This window comes from Ovis aries, chromosome 24, assembly GCF_016772045.2.
Source record: "Ovis aries strain OAR_USU_Benz2616 breed Rambouillet chromosome 24, ARS-UI_Ramb_v3.0, whole genome shotgun sequence".
Lineage (NCBI taxonomy): Eukaryota > Metazoa > Chordata > Mammalia > Artiodactyla > Bovidae > Ovis > Ovis aries.
The window spans coordinates 38,240,072-38,259,707 of NC_056077.1; the positions used below are offsets into that span (position 1 = coordinate 38,240,072).

Consider the following 19,636-nt stretch of genomic DNA (forward strand, 5'->3'; position numbering starts at 1 on the left):
AACAAAATTCCTAGAACTGATAAATCAGTCAGCAGGATAGAAAGTCAACATATAAAAATCAACCACATTTCTGTATACTGGCAAGGAGCAAATGGAAGCCAAAATTTTGGTAAGAGGGAAGATACACAGATCAATGGAATAGAGCAGAAAGTCCAGAAACAGATCCATTAAAAAAAAAAATATGGCCATTTAACTTTTGATGAAGGTGCAAAAGCAATTCAATGGATAGAGAACAGTCTTTTCAACCAAGTGGACATCCATCTGGACACAAAACAATGAACCCCAACCTAAACATTATACAAAAACTCTCAAAATGTGTAACAGATCTAAATGAAAAATGCAAAACTATGTAAAACTTTTAGAGAAAATATTCAGGAGTTAGGGTTTGGTGAAGAACTTAGACATGATACCTAAAGCATGATCCATAAACAGAAAAAAAAATATATAAACTGGAATCCATCAAAATTTAAAAACCTTGCTCTGTGAAAGATAAGCTATAGATTGGGAGTAGTATTTCCAAGCCATATATCTGACAAAGGACTCTTACCTAGAACTTACAAAGAATTTCCAAAACTCAAAGAACACAGAGAATTCAACTAGAAAATGGGCAAAAGGGCCATTCACTGAGCATATGGATGGCAGAGCAGCACATGAAGAGACAGGCAGCATCCTGATCCAAGACGCAGATGCAGCTTAAGGCCACGACGAAGCACTGCTTCACATCTGTTAGCAAAGCTAGGATAAAAATGATGGGAATTCCCTGGCAGAAATTTCTAAGACGCGGTGCTCTCACCGCCACGGGCCTGCGTCCGTTCCCGGCCTGGGGATCTCAGGTCCCACAGGCCGCAAGGCGCAGCCAAAGCAAAACAAACAAGACACGGGAAGCGAGATCGCACATGCGCTGTCCGGAATGAAAGCTGATGCAGCCACTCTGGGAACCAGTTTGTCATCTTCCTTAAAAACTAAACACTCGCTCTAAACCAACTATTGCCATTGTTCAGTCACTAGGTCAACTCTGCAACCCCACGGACCGCAGCATACCAGGCTTCCCTATCCCACACACACACATCATACAACCCAACAATCACACTCCTGGGCCTTTATCTCAGAAAAGGTAAACATTGTGTCCACACAAAAACCTACCAACAGTTCTTCAAAGCAGCTTTATTTGTGACAGCCCCAAAGCGGAAAAACCAAAATGTGTTTTTGCAGGTAAATGGTTAAAATGATCACATGTCCACAAGATGGAACACGTCTAAAAGGAAGGGTCTACTGCAACAAGCAACAGCTTCCACGGCGCAGGGGAACTGCACTCCGCGCGGAAACAGGCAGCCTCCAAGGTTGCGTGCTGTGTCACACACGCTGCTGGTGGGGATGTGCAATGACACAGAGGGGATCAGGGGTGCAAGAGCAAGCACGGGGCATCTTCCGGGGTGAGGGAGCGGTGTCTCTCATGGTTCTGGGGAGTGTGACACGGACGCTGAAGTTTTACAGCATTGTACAAAGAAAAAGGGGTCAATTTTACTGTTTAACTTTTAAAAAGATTTAAAAAAATAATAAAAACAGTTGGTATAAATACTGGCCAGCAGATTAATGAACAAAACGTAACATCCACACAAAGGAACGCCCCTCAGTGATGCACACACGGCGGTGGGGACTCCCTGACGCTTTAGACTGAGCGAGGCTCTGGACACTCAAGGTCACACACGGTCTAATCCCGCCGCCTGGCCTCCCGGGCGGCTCAGCCGTAGCGGACCTGCCGCCCAGCACATGAGACGTGGGTTCCATCTCTGGGTCGGGAAGATCCCCTGGAGAAGGAAATGGCAACCCACTCCAGTCTTCTTGCCTGGGAAATCCCGGGGACAGAGGAGCCTGGCGGGCTATACTCTGTTCTAAGAGAGCCGGACACGACTTAATGACTAAACGGCACCACCACTCCTGCCACTTACACAGAAGCAGCTCAGCGGCTGCCAAGGGAGGGATGTGCGGGAACCAGGGACTTTGTGGGGATGGGAGAGTACTATTACTCTAAGGAGGCCCTTATGGAGAGCACTCCCGTGTGTGTGTGTTGGGGGCGGTGGTGTGAAGCAGTAAGAATTACAGACAAGTTTTGTTTTCTTGAATGCTTTTCAGCGCTTAGTTTCTGGTGTGCGTATGTGAGTGAAGCGGTAGCAATTACTGGTAAGTTTGGTTTTCTTGAGTGTTTTTCTGTTCTTTAAATTGAAGAAAAATCTTTCCTGACAAAGTATTCTTCCTTATGCTCACTGCATTTTTTCTTTTTGAAGGAACATGTCCTTGTAAACCAAATGAACTAAAGAAATGCAACACACAGATCCCCAGCTCCCCCATCTGCCCCAGGACCTCACAGAGTCTGGGGGCTCTGGGCTGTGACACTACCTCCCACACTGCCAGGCCTGGGCCCTGCTGTCATAGTGACCAGCACTGGGATGCTGACAGGCTGATGGTGTGACCGTATGTCACCTTACCTGCAAGTAAGCATCACCATCCACTGTGACGGCCTTGGGAATGCTCTGAGACCAGAGGGGGCAGTGCAAAAGCGCAGGGTCAAACACGCCACCAGGCTCATGGAAGGGCCCGTGAGGAATGCTGGGAGACCCCCACTGCACAGCAAAGCTAAGGAGACCCTGCGTGGGAAGGGTGGCACCCAGACATTCACTTGCTGGGCTGTGATGTCACAAGAAAGTTGAGTCAGCGATCACCAAGCACCCGCTGAGCCAACGGGGAAATACCCGAGGCAGAGCTGCCAAAACCCACGATGCTCAGTGAAAACTCTGGAGCTAAGGAACTCAAACCACTTAAAAACCAAACCACCTCAAAATAGGCTCATGAAGCTGTACAGCAAGAGCAGGAAGGAACCTACCAGCCATCAGTCTGAACCCACGGGCAGCTACGACTCCATGGAAGCTGCATGGGACCAACTGGCCACTGCAGAAGATTTTCAGGACTTTCTCTGGGACCTGACCCACTTTTCCACTCTATGACAAATCTCACACCTACTGAGCGTGCCTCACACCCAAGTTCCGTACCTTTGTTCTCATGCCTTGAGTCTGGCTCTTATGCGATCCTGCTTGGTCTCCAGAACCCATCAAAACAACACGCCCTCCCCACCAAGTCACCACACAAGTGCAGCCCTTCCGTAGGCCAGGCGGCGGCTTCCACAGGGGCTGAGTCCACCTCACTGCTGCAACGAGACCCCCAGACATCTTCCCCAGCGCCTGCCCACACTGCTCACAACACACAATTCATAACTCTCGTTATTCCACCTACAGGTCATCCGCTCTGTGAGGGGAACAATTCAAGTGCACCGAGAAGGTGAAGAAAGGCACACGAGAATTTAAACAGCTTTTGACAAAACACAACTTTGAGGCCAGGGGATCCCTTCTCGCCCCACTCCACAGGCACCAATGCTGTCGGTGTCTCCAGGGCTACATGTGAGGCTTGGACGGTTCCAGCCACCCCTGGGCTCTGGGCACTGCTGCCGACCGCCTGCGGACACTCGTCTGCTCTGGAAAGGACGAGTGACTGGGCGGGGCTCTGCCAGGACACCTAGGAGGAGCACGCAGACCACTACCCTTCACATGACAGGAGCTCCCAGTGCAGACCTCACTTCTGCGTGTTCTTGGAACTGACGCTGTAACCACCCCCAAATTCCTTTTCCTGAGAAATCACAAAACAATCAGTATCCTCAGACCGGCAGTCAGAAAACCCTAGCACACTCGTTGCCCCGACACGTGCTGGAATCTCCAACATGACAACCCGGAGGGGACAGGGAACAGATACCTGGTCAAAGAGATAGACTGTGACATCATCGAAAAACGTCACTGCCTTCCTCTCCCTCCTGCAGCCGGGCGGTGGGTCTGAGGGCTTCAGCAGGCTCCGCAGATGGAGGCCGTCCTCGCGGCTGAGGACCACGGGCACCGGGTGCTCGGCCTCGTCCTCGGACTCAGAACTCAGGCTGTGCAGGGTGAAGGCCCGCAGGTCCTCGTCCGAGTCTTCACTGTTCTCGTCCTCCTCGTCAGCGTCCATCCCATCCTCGGCGAGGTCCAGCATGCCCGACACGCCAAGCTTCCCCAGGTACTTTCCCTCCACGTCCGGTTCCTTCAGCTTGGGGCCCTCGGAGTGGCTGCACAAGGCCTTCTCTGGCGTCGGGGCCGTGGGGCCGCTACAGCGGAGCGGGGCGTGGGTCAGCGCCAGGAGTTCGTCGGTGTTGGTGCCGGTGGAAGCCAGCGTGCAGGGGGGCTCCTCGGGGGCCTCGAGGTCATCCCCGCTGCTCAGCTCCGAGTTCTGCAGACTCGAGGGGCTGCCGGCCTCATCATCGGGGGGAAGTGTGTGTGTGGGAGCATCAGGGGGAGCTGGTTCTGCGGGTTCTCTGGATTCCAGGTGATGGGAGTTCTGCGGAGCAGGAGGACAGCTAGGGTCAGGTGGGCTGCTGCTGGTGTCCAGGCAGCTGTCCAGGGGGCCAGGACTCTGCGGCAGGACCCCGGGCTCAGGCAGGGGCTGGTCCGCTCCCAGGTTCGACGCCGAGGTGCCCGGGGTTCCCTCCGACCTCCTGTCGGGCTCAGAGTCGTTGTCTGAGAAGTACGCAGAGTCTCGGTGTGAGCCCTGGGACGCAGGCGCAGCAGTCTGCGAGGTCGCCTCCGTGCCTCTGTGGCCATCGGCGGCATCTGAGATGACGATGACAGGCTTGGGAGGCAGCCCGGTGGGCACGCTCTCACCCACCGAGGCTGTGTCGGGCGCCGCGGCACCCTCGGGGGCCGGGTGCAGCGTCCACTCGGGGGACTCCAGGTTCTCCGTCTCGTAGCCGCTGTCCGCTGGCTTGTCGGGGGTCAGGAGTTTCTGTGGTGCATGAGGGCCTAAGGAGCCCAGGAAAGCCTCATGGACATCCACCGAATCCAGGGAGTCCGGGGTCTCCGTGGATGGCTCGGAAGGGGGGCCAGGCGCCGACAAGCTGTCCTCCAGGAGGCTGTCCTGACTGGCCGAGTCTGAGGAGAAGGCAGACACCAAGCCGCCCTCCTCTGCAGCAGCATCTTTATGACCCAGCTGCCCCAGCGCCTCCGCGGCCTCCCGGGCTCTCTCCCGCGGGCCTCGAGGGCCGTGGTCTTCCAAAGGCGGCTGGTTTTTTAAGTTCTGCCTCGATTCTGGAAGGCCGTTCCCTATACTCACCTTGCTGGTGGGGGTGTCCTGGACCAGGCTGGGGTCACTCTGGGTCAGGCTCACGGCCCCCTCCCCCATCTGAGTCAGGGCTGGGGACCCGCTGCCGGTGGGGGCGGGGGTGTCCAACGGGGCGCACGTGAAGTCTGGGTTTGCCTCTCGGCAGGTGCTGTCTTCACGGACACCGCCCTCTGGACATGTGGGCCTGGCTCCGCCCTGCTTCAGGGCCGCCCCTGGGGGCACATCGTGAGGCGGCCCCTGGGTTTCGAGCGAGGTAGGAGGTACCTGCGGCTGTAGGGAGCAAGGTGAGGCCGCTGCCCCAGCACCACCCTTGGGCGCTGCGCCCGACTCCTTGTCCTGCATGCTGACGCTCTCCTGCAGTGAAGAGTCCGGTTTATTTTCAGCAAACTTAGGCTCAGCCTCTACAGACTTTCTACTGGGAGTTTCTAACATGGATTCAGGAAAGCCAGCATTTCTGAGTTCTGTCTGCAGATCACTTACATGCTCTTTGCTGGACAAAGAGTCTTTCAGTAAGTTCTTCTCCTGAAGAAATAAAAAGTTTTCTGACAACTCTTCAGTGTCCAGCTGATCAAAACCATCTTGGTGTACGAGTTTGTTTGTGGAGTAAAGAGGCTCGCAGTCAAAAAGCTTACGGGGCTTTTCCTTCTCCAAGTGGCGGGCGATTACGGACTCTTTGGGGTCATCCAAACTTGAACTCAGGGTGGGAGGCTTAAAGTCAGCTTGGATTCCATTTAGTTCCATCAAGTCAAATATTTTTTGGTGACTGGGCAAAGCCTCTGACTTCTCAAGGTCATTAAATAAACTGTTGAAAGGGCTCTCAGGGCCCTTGGTGCTGGGCGCCTCCTCGGGTCTGCTGGCGTCTTTGGGGTCTGCACTGTTCTGGAAGAAATCCTCCTCTGTACTGGACTCCTCAAGCTCCAGGCTCCTGAGTGTCAGACACTGGGACGCGCCGTCCCCAAGCCTCTCAGGATTATCCATCTCTGTCGTGAGCAGAGCAGGCGGGTAATCTAGCTCCAAGTTGCTACGGCTTTTTTCTTCTAACTGGATGTAGTAGTCGCTTCCGACAGAAAGGTTGTGGGCGTCGAAAACGGGCACCACCCCGGGGGCCCGCAGGGGGACATCCTGGCCACTGTCATCCTGCTTGCCAGGACCAGGGTCTGAGAGCGAGCTCTCGAATGCTTCCGTGGGGAAGAAGATGCTGGTGTAGGACAAGGCTTCATCCGGGGGGCCCCGGCTACGCTCGTCGAAATGGTCGTGCTTGGCCGCCTCCCAGACGTACTCGAAGCTCAGGCCTTGGCTGGTCTCGGTCACAGTGAGGACCTCCTCCATCTCTCGGCCTAGCCGGTCCCTGGTGAAGTGGTCGAGGATGGGGAAGGCGGCGTTACTTGCAGCATCTCTGCTGTTTGCGGTGGGCTTGAGCGCGTTCCACTGCTGCTCAAAGTCCACTTCCGGGTCCCTCTGGCTTTGCATCCGCAGGTAGGTGAGCAGCCTGTGCACATCCTCCGCTGCTGGCCGCTTGTCTGGGGACAGCCAGCAGAACTGCAGGACTTCATACCTGAGCAAGACGGACAGGAGATTAGTGGACAGATGACAAATTGTTTTAAAACAAGAAAAGACCTCACAAGGACCCCCTAGGCCAGCTCAACACCCCAGAAGTCCCAACACTGAATCACCTTGCTGGCCATCGGCCAGAGTCTGGCTCATGGTGAGCTCTGGGGGAAAGTGGAAATGGAGCGCGAGAAAATCTGACCACTGATCTTCTGCGTCCTTAGGACCCTGTGCAGCATCACCGCAATTCTTCCGGCCTTGTTTGTTCTTCTGGCGTTTTCCAGGCACTCAGCCACTGAATTTACAAGCAGCCCTAAAATGCTCTCCTCTGAACACAACCGCCATCGGTCTCCTGCTTGGTCAGGGATGCACAGGTCTCACGCATCAGGCTCCCTCTCCCTACTCTGCGAGGACTCACACAGGCGCACGCCATGGGGGCTGCTCTCTAACGACTCCCCCGACAGAAAGGAGCCCCACGACCTTCTGCAGCACATGCTTCCCTCAGGCCACCAAAGGAGCGGCGGGCGGAGGGCAAGAGCAGAGACAGAAGCCCAGAGCAGGCGGCAGCCAGGAGCTGGCCTTCAAGGGGGTGGCTGAACGTGGGCCACGCCCTAAACTGCGGCCGCGAGTGGAAGGGAAGACAGGACAAGAATGTCGCAGTGTTAAATTTACGGCACAAACATCCAGGTATTCTGGGTGCAAGTCGGGTGAGGGGCTGAGCGGTGCCCATACAGAAGGGCAACCAGGTGCAGGGGCAAGGCCCGCTGAGTACCGGGTGACGCTGACAGGGGCCTCAACACAGGGGGGCCCGACTCTAACTGGAAACCAAGGTAAGAACGGGTCTGGAGACTCTTAAGAAGTAAATTTGTTTTTGCAAAGGTCAACACACATTATGCAAACTGCCTCAGGTGCCAATTCAAACTCGATCACGGCTATGCTACCTGTCTCGTCACACGCTGGGTGTCCCACATACGGCCTCGTTCAAAAACAATTCCACAATAGCAAATGCCCTTAAACTGATTCTTAGAATTAACTCAGACTTAACAAGTTTCTTATTGCATGTGTAAGACTGAAATTCCTGCTGGTTCCACACTTTTTTTTTAAAAAAACAGTATTACATTTTAAAAACTGGATGTTAATTCTAAAATCAGTCATAAATAATACATAAATGATTGCTTTTTGTAACACTTATTGTTGAAAATCAGGGAATATATAACTAAGACTCGTGGAGACAGAATTTCTTCACCTTCTGAGAGAAGGTGACATGAAATTACCCACCATCTGTCGGAGTAGGGCTGCTCCAGCTGGGGCTTTGGGAGTTTCGTGTCCCTCTCTCGAATGACCTGGTTGAGAACATCTAAGTTGGAGAGGTTGGAATAAGGCTGAGCAGCATTCTCAAAGAGCTCCCAAAGCGTCACACCCAGGGACCTATGGGGGAATAAAAAAGCACATCTTTCTCTCTTCAGATACTGAATTTTTAATACCCACAGTTTTACGTGTACAGTCATTAGTCATTTCAAGCACAAGGGTCTACGGAAGAGGTTATTCAAGACAGCTCTTTAACATGACTTAAAAGCAAGCACTTCTATGAAGATGTGGACCCCAACAAGAACGCCTCCTCAGACTGACTGACAGAATGTTCCTTTAGGAGTTCCGGCCAAGGTAAAAAAAAAAAAATAGATGGAGCTAGAGGGAGTAATCACAGGGAAGCATTCAAATGACCGTCACCTTTAAAACTCAAGGAATCGTGAAGATCATCACAAGGGCCTTGGAAGGGTCGGCAGCATGGCTAGATACAGGGTAAGCACCTGGGATTCTGAGGGTTTTGGTGGCGGGGGGGGGAGTCCCATTCACAACAGTAGTAAGCAGTGGAACTTCCAACGTGACCAAGTCTTCCCTGTTGACCTGTGCGTCTCCTATTGTAGTTATTCTGAGTATCCAGGGCTTTCTGCTATCAGGAAGGACGACTCTTCACTGCTTGGCGGAAGAGGCCACCTGCCCGGGTCACTCACTGCCTGCGGGTGCTGTCCCCACAGGCAAGGGATCACCTTCTCTGTACCTGCCCCACCCTGTCCCCTCGGAAATGGCCTTTGCTGGTGGGTCGGGGGGATACGTCCTCTACGTGGTCTCCATGTTCCTTCCCACCACTCCCCCTCCCATCGTGTGTTACAAGCTGTTTTCTGCAGCGGCTCCTAGACCTGGCTGATCGACTGTGTCACCCGGAAGCTGGTACTGACCACCCACCCCCGAGGGCTCTTAGCTGGCAGATGCAGGCATGGCTGCAGGCTTAAAAAGCTCTCATGTGACTTTGACTCCTGTCAGACGCAGCTACTGATGAGTCACATGACGATGGCTGATACCCACCAGAATAATAAGCTGTATTTGAATACATCAATCTATTATTTGACACCGCAGAGTACAATATAACTGATGAGTTAAATTCTCTTTACGCTCATCTCACAAATCAGTGAGTAAATCAACATATTCAGTATCTAGGTGGAGAGGGCATTTCTATCAAGGAAATAAAAGAACCCGAATCTCTAGTCCAGTTCAAGAAGGGAGATGTGCCCTTGGCACAGAACTGCTAGGAGCAGAGGGCTATCTTGGATAAAAGAAGTTTAAGACACTGTCAGTGACTTTAGGGAATTACCAACTTATTCAACTAAGGAAAATAAAAAGTTTGCATGAAATGCTAAAGACTGCAAAGGCAGCCTCTGACCGGGGCACAGTGAGTGTTTTCAGTATCTGATCTGATCCTGGGCAAGTACCTCTGCCGACCTCAGCTTCTCCAGACCCCTGAGGCCCTTTCTCTCTCCTCATAAGGTCTGTTCCTGAACCAGCCCTCTCCTCAGCCCTTCCCCTGCTCTTCAGAGAAAATGACGCCTGGGCTTTCTCAGCTCCCTACTCCTAACACCTCTCTCCAGCATCCCTCGTGCGTCTCCTCACGCAGACCACCAAGGAAGATGAGACGTATCCCCCTCTTCAAGGCCCATCCTGCGGCTCCCTATTCCCTCATCTTTCTGCCCAGTCTCCTCAGGAAAAGCGATATCAGCCACTGCCCACCATTCCCTGTCTCCCTAAGGACCAGCAGCCTGCTTTCTTCTGGGAGGAAAAATGTCCTGTAGCTCTTCTCCCCTCTTCCACCAAACTCATGGAACCAAGACCCTCAGGTTCACCCCCAGCAAAGGGCAGTGTGGTCCTTGCCTCGGGCAGAAGCTGACGCCACTGCCAGCCCTGCCGCCAGGGCTTCTCACCCCATCAGAAACAAGGGGCAGGCTCTGTCTCTGGGAACGCAGGCTAAGTCTTCAGGTCAATCACCCCACTGAGAACAGTAACAATATGGACGATGCATGAAAAGCAACTTCTTATGAAACATATCGAACAACAGAGAAGCTGGCAGGGAACTCACTGGACAGAATCTGGAGCTCAGAGAACAAAGGGGAGCGCCACACGGCGTCTGACCGTGGCGCCTGCCGGAGCACAGGGCCTGCGTGCCTGCGTCTGTGGTGAGCAAGGCTCGACGGTGCACAGGCCCAAGCCCTGGCCCTGCCCAACAGGGGGCCTCACAGAGCCGTCCTCACCATGGTGGGGACAAACCCGCCCCCCAGGAGTCTGGGGGGCAAGCTGGCTTGGCACCGAGGCCCTGTGAGTGAGTGCATGTGTGTGACTGTGAGTGTGTGTGTACATGTGTGTTGAGTACAAGTGTGTGTGTGTGCCTGCGGCAGGGGTGGGGCGGGGGGGGTGGACAGTCCCGAAGAAGCTGTGACCACAGAGCTGGCCTTACTGGGATTCGCAGCCCAAGCTCACACCATCCGAGCGCCCCAAAGACCTCAGGCTGAGTACAGAAAGCCCTGGGCTGCTGTCGCCCCTGATGAGCCAGGACACGCAGAGAGATGACAAAAGCAGGGGGGGCCCCCGCTGAGGGCACGCCCTCCAGTCCAGGCTCCCAGGATCCTCACCACAAGAAGGCCCCGAGGAGACAAGGCGCCGCCATCAAGAGCCAGGGAGATCAAATCCAGGAAGACCTCAGATACGGGAATTATCGGATGCCGACCACAACCGAACTTTAAAACACTCTGGGACAGTTTTTTAAAAAATCAAATAGACCTCCTAAAACAGAAAAGCCAATTAACTGAACTATAAAATTCAGTAGAGAGATTTAATAGAGGAATAGACACAGCGGAAGAAGGAATTTTAAAAAGACCAAGAATTAGCAGCTAGAGCCCAGGTCTGAAAAATGATCTAGAGTGTGGCACAGGGAGCTGAAGAGATGGAATACAGAAAGGAGAGAATAAGAGAGAAAAGACAAACCAAGAGGGCATGACGCATGTCTGATCAGACTTCCAAAAGAAGAAAAAATGGGGTTGGAGGATAAGGGCTGAGAACACCCACCGAAGATATGACATGCCAAGCAGAAAAACAAAAAAGTCCACACCTGTAGATATTATGGTGAAACCACAAAAAAAAAACCAAAAGACCAAGAGAAGAGTTTGAAAGCAGCCACAGAAAAAAGCCATGTTACCTTCAAAGAGCTCAGGGAGATGTACAGCTGACTTCTCAAGACCAACCATGGAAGCCAGAAGACAGTGGAGCGAGGTCTTCAGTACACAGAGAGAAAACAACTGTCATCAAGCAAAAACATACACTTCAAGGATGTGGACAAAACAGAGGTATGCTCAGACCTACAGAAAAAGACCTGCGAGTCTGTTACCAGTGAGACTGCACCACCGGGAATTCTGAAGGACATACTTCAGACAGAAGGAGAGTGAGCCCCAATAGAAGGTCTGAGATTTGGGGGAAATTTAAAAAAAAAAAATAAGGCAAAGTGATCTGATTACATGGATAAACCTAACCAAACACTGACATTAAGAAAAATAACAACATCTTGTGGGGATAAGAGAAAAAAAAGATCCCTCACAAGGATGAACATAATTGTGTGTGTGTGCGTGTATGGTGTAAATTTAAAGCATGTTAAAATACCCTGGGGTCCTTGTATTGCTCAGAAAGGGGCCAAAGTGAGAACTACTGTTACTCTAAGTTAAGTATACATGTTATTTCTAGGGTAGCCAATACAATCATAGCAATAGAGTACATAGCTCCCAAACTACGAGGAAAAGAAAAAAAAAATCCATAAGAAGCTAAGAAGCAAAAAACAGAAAATAGAAAAAGCAGGACAACAGCACCAAAAAATAAGAGTAGATATAAATTTAGAACGCTGTAACAGAAACTGTTAGTCAAAGACCTCTTACATACATCTTTTTTCAACTTCCATTAAACTGCGCTATATCTCAGTGCTATCTAACGGTCCAGACTTCTTTCAGTTTTTTCATTCACTCAATTAATATTTATTAAACATCGACTATAAACAAGGCCCTACAGTAGGCAAAGAAAATAGCCTTGGTTCCTGCTTTTATGGAGATTATTACTGTTGAATGGGTAAAAGTTACTGCATCATTGCAAAGACTGGGATCACGGCTGTGATGTCAATAAACTGTCTTTCACATCATCAGTCGCTGGTATTCCTACATCTCATTCAATTGTTATACTTTCCCTTACGAAAGTACTTGAGAAGAGAGAAGTTAGGACTTTGTTAATAACAAAAGCCTAATCGAATGGTAAATCAATACATACCAGATGTTACTATATTTAGTTTGATCTGCAGTTAGCAGTCTGTCTTGAAAGCTGGTTACTAATTCTGGAGCAGTCCACCGAAGAGGGAAAAATTTTTTATCATCTGTCTCAATATAATCCTCCTGTTTTGTAAGAAAGCACACAGAATTTTGAATTCTCTAACACTTCTAGTGAGCTCAGTAACTTAATCCTAGGTCATTCTCAGAAAACACATACTCTACCCAAGAACACAAGTCAGAAAAAGAAATGGACACAGAGACAGAGCTTCTGGGCAGAGGGTGGGTGGAGGGTTTCTCTGAATCAGCCTCCTGGGCCTCATGAGCTGGTCTCTGAACCATGAATACCTGCTCAGTCTCCCTTCCTGGAAAAGGAAGGTACGCTGTGTCTGATGTACAGAACGCGGACTCTGAGCAAAATATCTCGTAAACTATGCTGGGCTGTATCCCTGAGCAGAACAGGGTGGTTAATGAGTAAGAGCACAGGCTCTCGAATTGGACAGACTGGTTGAATCAACGTTCAACCATCTACCAGCTCTGTGCCTCTTGAGCAGGCAGCAAACATGCTGAGCCTTATTCCTGACCCATAAGACCAGGAAGACGCGCCAGCCTTCCCTTTACGGTGAGGATTACATGTGATCATGCGGGCAAGTCCTTCATAGTGCCCAGGTGGCACACAGCAAGTGCTCAAGATACTAGAGCTACTATGGAGACTAAGGACAGACCTATATTTGCATGAATATATATATGTATTTTTGCCCCATAGTAAGCTACCTTACTCAGCTGGGCTAAGCAAACACACACAAATAAAAACTTCACAGGTACTTTACTTATTTTCTTTGGGGGATATATTCATGACAGAGCTGAAAAACTCAAATCCCAAGCTTACTGATTTGAGCTGAAATTTTACCAAACATGTAACAGAAATATTTATCTATGATGTGTATATTTTATTATATAGCAGCAATAATTATTTACCCTCCCTTTCCCAACAGGCATGGCATTCTGTGATATGACCACTTCATGAGCATTACATTAGATCAGGAGAGAACCCTTAAACTTCTGGCTCACCTTGTACCTGCTGAATCCTATTCCATAATCACCCACTTTCACATTTAAGTCCGAGGTGAGAAAGCAGTTTCGCAGGGCTAAGTCACTGCAAACAGAAAGAGTGAAGCGGACATGAGAACAAGGCGGACCAACACCCACAATGACACGACGTGGAGCCGCTGCGGGAAATGGCTTTCTTGGGAAATCAGGGTGGTGAGTGTCTTGAGTTCCCTGATAAATAATTCATGTTTTAAAATCCTTTTTCATTGAAAAAGGCAACGCCACATTCCTAATTACTTAAAGAATAGAGATGATCAGGGTTTTTTTCTTTTTTTGGTTTTTTTTTTTGGTAAATCACTCTGACTGCTAACAGGTTAAATTCTAAATATATTTGTATCTTGTTCTGCATTGATACCAGACTTATGGCTCATTTCCTGGTATTTTCAGAGTTACCACGGAAGAATTCTAAACTGGCTAATTTGTCTGAATTTATTTTAAATAGCTTACATTACCTGAGTAATAGGCTAGCAGTGGTCTCTTAACTGCAAGTAAAGAATAAAGTTACAACTTCAAGCATACTAAAATAATCTACATGATTAAAAATGTTTGTTTTAACTCCTTTTTCAAAGATATACAAGCATTATAAGTGAGTTAGCCCCCAATTCACTCTCTTCTCTTCCAAACTCTACCTCTCCAAGAGGGAGGCAAAGAGCATATTTTCAAGACTGACTTAAAACAATTTACTCAGTTTATTTCAGAACAAATTAGTTTTAAAAACTACCTAACTTGGAAAGTAAAAAACTACTTTCTCTAAAAAATCTTCCCATAGAGACAGCAGATTACAGTTTTTTTATTTTAGCTTTAACCCTTGGAATTTTTTAATTATCAATTGGCATATGAATGAAAAAGCCACTGAACTAAAATAGAATTGAAAACCTAACTTACAGTTTTAAATCTTAAATAAAAGTTCTCAGAAACTGAATTTCCATAGTCCAAAATTTAAAACGTTTGCCTTTACATGGCCCAAAATAAAAAACTATCAAATTCTTATTTTCAGTGATTTTCATTTCCAAAGCTCATGTGTCTGAAATAGAACAAACAACATGGATAAGGACACGAGAGCGAAGGCTGACGGAATCCAGGGACAGCCTAGCGCACACCACCACTGATCCCATCATGCTATCAGGGCTAATGGTCAGAAAGCACTCTACACACAGGTGTTTCTCCAAGCACCTGATGCGTATTGACTCATCTCACCTTCAAAACAGGCCTCCCAGGTGGGTGCCAGAATGGTCCCCCATTTACAGAAAAGGAAACGGAGGTGCAAGGAACTGAAGTGACTCTGCCAGGGTCAGTATTTCTGTCTCTCGACATCAATAACCATCGATGACAACCCATTACCAGTCAGAGCGCACTGCCGTCCGTGCGCTGACCTCGTGCTGATCTCAGCAGGCGTCCCGTCTCTGTGTCACACCGCGGTGGCTCACAATGTCATACGTTGTCACTGTTGTTATGTTTGCGATGATGATCTGTGATCACTGACCTTCAGTGTTACTACTGTAATTTTTCTGGCATTTTTTAAGCGATAAAAGTTTTAAGTCCAAGATAAGAAAGCAGTTAGATGGATCCAAACCAGTCAGATGTAGTCAATCCCTCTGTACACCATCTTTACAAGCAGTGTTTTCACGGCACTCCACCAGGCCTGTGGAGTGTCTGGGGAAAACCTCGGGACACCTCTAATGTTACAGACAAAATGCGAGCACATGGGGGGATCAGTGTCCCAGACCACCACAATAAAGCGACTCTCATGATAAAGCAAGTCTATGAATTGTGAGGTTTCCAAGTGCATAGAAAGGTGATGTTTACACTACACTGTAGTCTATTACGTGTCCAAAAGCAAACACACAAACAAAAAAAAAATGCTATGTATAAACCTTAATTAAAAATACTTTATCGCTTAAAAATGTCAAAATAATTACAGTAGTAACACTGAAGATCACTGATCACAGATCATTGTAACAAACAACGACGACAAGGTGTGAAATACTGTGAGAGCCACCCGACGGGACAGAGACAGGAAGCGAGCACACGCTGCTGGAGAGATGTACCGCCAGACCTGCTTGACGAGGGCTGCTGCAGACTTCTGATCTGTGTGTGTGTTTGGGGGGGGGGGGGGCAGCCAGCAAACCTGCAGTGTCTGCGAAGCGTGGGAGAACGAGGTGTGCTGTGGAAACTTCCCATCTCAAGGAGAGAGGTGGCCCCTGGGTTCTGGAGATGAGGAGGAAGGATGGGCGGCCATGTGTGGGCAGCAGCGTGCAGGGCTCTCAGCTGCCTGGCCCCTGGACTGCGAGCAGCACACGCATGGCACTGCGGGTCCTGCCCGAGTCTCTGGGCACCGCCAGCTAGCACTGCTAAGGCCCCTGCAGACAGGCCCTCCTCAACCTTCCCAACACCTCTGTCCTGGGAGCAGAATGAAGATCTGGGTGCCAGCGCCCCTGCCCGGGAGCATGCAGGTCATCTGAGGCCGGGTGGGCCCTGGCACCTTCCACTCCAGCTACTCGAGCCACTCCAGGGCCACCGGCCGCCTCCCTCCACACCTTTCTCCTCACACACGGTCCCTGCAGGTCTACAGACACGGGGAATGAGAAGCAGGTAAAAGACGAAAAGATATATGTGCAAAGGGCCTGGGACCCTCTGTACACAACACTGTGAAACTCCTACAGTTCGACTTACAGTCTCAGAGAGAGAGAGAGAGAGAGAGGGAGGAGGAAACACCTCTTGTTACCTGAACACTGGGGGTACTGAGTAAGAAAACAATGGTGTGACCAAGTGAATTTCCTCTCAACTCGCCCTCTACCCCACTCCAAACATCCTGGTCCCTGGAGGACAGTGCAAAATTACTGCACAAAGTCAGAGGCCGGCGACCTAGTCTCGGCTCCACCACTCATGAGTGCGCGACTCTGGCGCATCAGTCAGCACACCAGAGCCTCGTTCTCCTTGGCAAAAAAGAAAAAGGAAAAAAATGAGGGGGTGTGCGCTAACCTGTAAGGGTTAACTCATAAGGTTTTTATAAGGATACAGTTTTTAAACATCAAAACATTCAAAACATCAAAGTGTGTCCAAATTCAAAATGATATAATTCAACTCAAAAGTAGTAAAACATACATATTCTCCAAGGCCCAATAATGTACCAAGCTAAAGAACAGGAAAACGTAAAGGTGTAACTTTTTAACAGCGGAGGTAACTCTTGACGTCAATGGTTGGTTTGGGTCAGGAAATACAAACATACCCAGTATATTCTTCCTTCAAGTTGAAAAACAGGTCTAGTGGCAAAGCTGCCAACTGACCTGGCCCTCAGAGCTTGGGCTCCATCCCCCTAGGCAGTAACACATGCAGTGGCCTCAGTGGTGACTGCAGGGACCCCGCCAGGTGAGCGAAGCGGCAGGTACACAGGAGGAGTGTTCTAAACAGTCTCCCGCCTTGATTCACAAGGAAACATGGCTTGTTCTCAGCTCCCACTGACGCCGAGAGCTTGTCCACCTCCAGGAGATCAGTCTTGTAAAAACAGCTCAGCGGGGCTGCAGCCGTTTTCAAAACCACTCTGTCCTCTATTTAATTAACATATTACCCACCAAGGCTCTCCCAGGAACCCTACCGAATTCCTGATCAAAAGAGCAACCTAACATTACTGAATACTCTTCCAGGGCGCGGCCCACATTATCTTATGTAATCCTGACAAAAGCGCTTCAGGGCAAGATTACCGGGTTTCAGGGAAGAAACAGGCTCAGAGGATTAAGGAAGGAGAGGCCACTTAATAGCTTCAGCTCACTGTACCAACCTGCCACCAGCAGCCACCACGGCGTAAAAACGAACCCCCATGTGGGCTGTGAAGAGACTGCCGCTTCCCACTGGAAGGTGGCTGCAGCTCTCAGAGGCAGCGGCAGAGCGAGGCCAGGGGATTCAGACGCAGCACAAAGAGGCAACTGGGCTCATTCAGCGTCCCGACAGCTTTCGCCCCTGCTCATCAGGTCCGCCTGCACCACGCTTCTCTTCCGAGACACAGCACAGACCCTACAACCCAGGCCTGCGGCCAGTACTCCCTGACCCTCTCACACACACCTAACCCATAAACTGGGTTCTACAGATGCTGGGCTCCTGTAACACTGGACACCCACACTCTGAGGGCTGGAGGACTTACTAACCTCAGTGTTTCTCAGCAGAAAGTGACTTTTAACTTTAAACTGGGAAAATACTAAAGAGGGCTTGTGTGTTGTTTTGGCCGCGCCACACAGCATGTGGGATCCTAGTTTCCCGACCAGGAATCGCACCTGCACCCCTGCAGTGGAAACGCTGCGTCCTAACCACTGGACTGCCCAGGGACGTCCCTCAGGAGGTCCTTTCACGCACAGTGCTACCTGGGTACACTTAAGGCCACGGTCACGTGGGTCTCCAGCTAGAAGAGACACGCCCACGCTGCCTGCTGGATGCCCTGTGCCCTTACTCATCACAGTGGCCTGGTGGCTTCTTCCTGCTCCTCCAGGAAGACTGACAGGCAGGGCACAGGAAGTCCCAGGCGCTTGGCCAGCAGGTCAGGAAGGTCCGGAGCATGACACACTGGCAGCGCCTGCTGTTTACGTGGCCTTCGCGGCCGTCACGTCTCTGACTATAGAAATGCAGCCTGCCCAAGACCCAGGCTTAAGTCTCCTCTTAGACAATAAGTACAAATAAAAATTAACTGGGAGCGCCTTACTAGATCAGCTTCCAGTTCAATGCGTGGGAAGTTCTATCTCCAACCAACATAGAAAGTTCGACTTTGAGTCAACAAATAAATATTCCAAAGTCCAGCTTAAAACTATGCTACTATGTACTCAGTATCTTATAACAACCCAGAATGACAAACAATCGGAAAGCGTGTATGTCACTGAGCCACTCTGCGGCACATCTGGAACATAGCACTGCAAGTCAACTCTGCTTCAGCTTTATAAAATGCTACTGTGGTGCGCTACCACCAAAAAAACAAAGCACACAAAACTACATAAGACGTGGCTACTTTTTACAATAAAATGAAACAGCTGTCAATGGTTTCAGGAATTTTCTTTACCTTGAGTTTATGTACCTGAATTACATCCAAATCATGTGAGTTAATTTATCATCTTCATTTGTTTGAAACTAGATTCTAAAGTAAGTAAAACTTTAACCTAAAGAAACTCACAGGAAGGTAACATTTACTTTGCCAATTTTTAAAATATAATCATAGAAAGCAACTTGGGCTTTAAACAATTTCCAGTTGTCTTTGATAACTTCATGTTGCTGATTCTGATGTGATCTTCTCTGAAAATGCTCCATTCTCCAAAATCTAAAAATTCCTACACCAAGTATTTAGGTAATAATCACTTGTGTTTTATAAAAGAGTAACAATACAAATATGCTGGGTATTAATCTGTTATGAGGGAAAAAAACAAAATATAAGGTTTTTCCATTATAAAACAAATAGATCTTTATATTTTGAAGTTTTGTGTAAGGGTTTCTGCCTTCGGCCTGAAGAAATTCATAATTCTTTCAGGTCTCTTAAAAAGCACCTTATCAGAATGATCTGCTCACTGTGCAAATCAAACAAGATAGATATGTAATAATTTTCCTTCTTCCTACCCTGAAGTAATGTTGAGAATGTGATAGGTATTTTTCCATATCTGTTCACACACACACACTGAGACTCACACAAACCTCCGCAGATGTAAGCATTTTCTCTTTTTAATGGTGTCATATTTTAAAAACATTTTATACATGTGTGTATATAAAATACACAACCTGTGCAACCCGTGTCCCCACGTCAGTACACACATGTATTCCTTTTCGGGTCTTTCGGTTGTTAAGAGTAAAATGATTTAATTAAAGTCAACTAAAGAGACAGCTCAGTGGTAAAGAACCCGCCTGACAATGCAGGAGACTCAGGAGACATGGGTTCAATCCCTGAGTCAGAAAAATCCCCTGGACGAGGAAATGGCAACCCACTTCAGTATTCAGATGGAGGAGCCTGGGGTCGTGGGGAGGGGGGGCGCGGTGCTCGGACATGACTGAGTGTACATGCACGCACGCACATGTGCACACACACACACTTAGCGTGCAAGAGTCAGACATGCACGCACGCACACACATGCACACGCACACACACGCGCGCACACACGCACACACGCGCGCACACGCGCGCGCGCACACAC

At 49.4% G+C, this 19,636-nt stretch overlaps 1 protein-coding gene across 3 annotated transcripts in view; it reads right to left on the minus strand.

The window, feature by feature from the left end:
- The window catches only part of LMTK2 (lemur tyrosine kinase 2), a 75,136-nt gene that overhangs the window by 9,066 nt on the left and 46,434 nt on the right, over window positions 1-19,636 (minus strand). For 2 of the 3 annotated variants that reach the window (XM_042240708.1, XM_027961881.2), the window contains exons 8-11: window positions 13,440-13,524; window positions 12,373-12,494; window positions 8,020-8,169; window positions 3,802-6,748 (exon numbers count right to left, since the gene is read on the minus strand). In XM_042240708.1, coding sequence (XP_042096642.1) covers window positions 3,802-6,748; window positions 8,020-8,169; window positions 12,373-12,494; window positions 13,440-13,524 — 3,304 coding nt within the window. The remainder of the gene's footprint in view (window positions 1-3,801; window positions 6,749-8,019; window positions 8,170-12,372; window positions 12,495-13,439; window positions 13,525-19,636) is intronic. The other variant, XM_042240709.1, reaches the window with a different exon arrangement.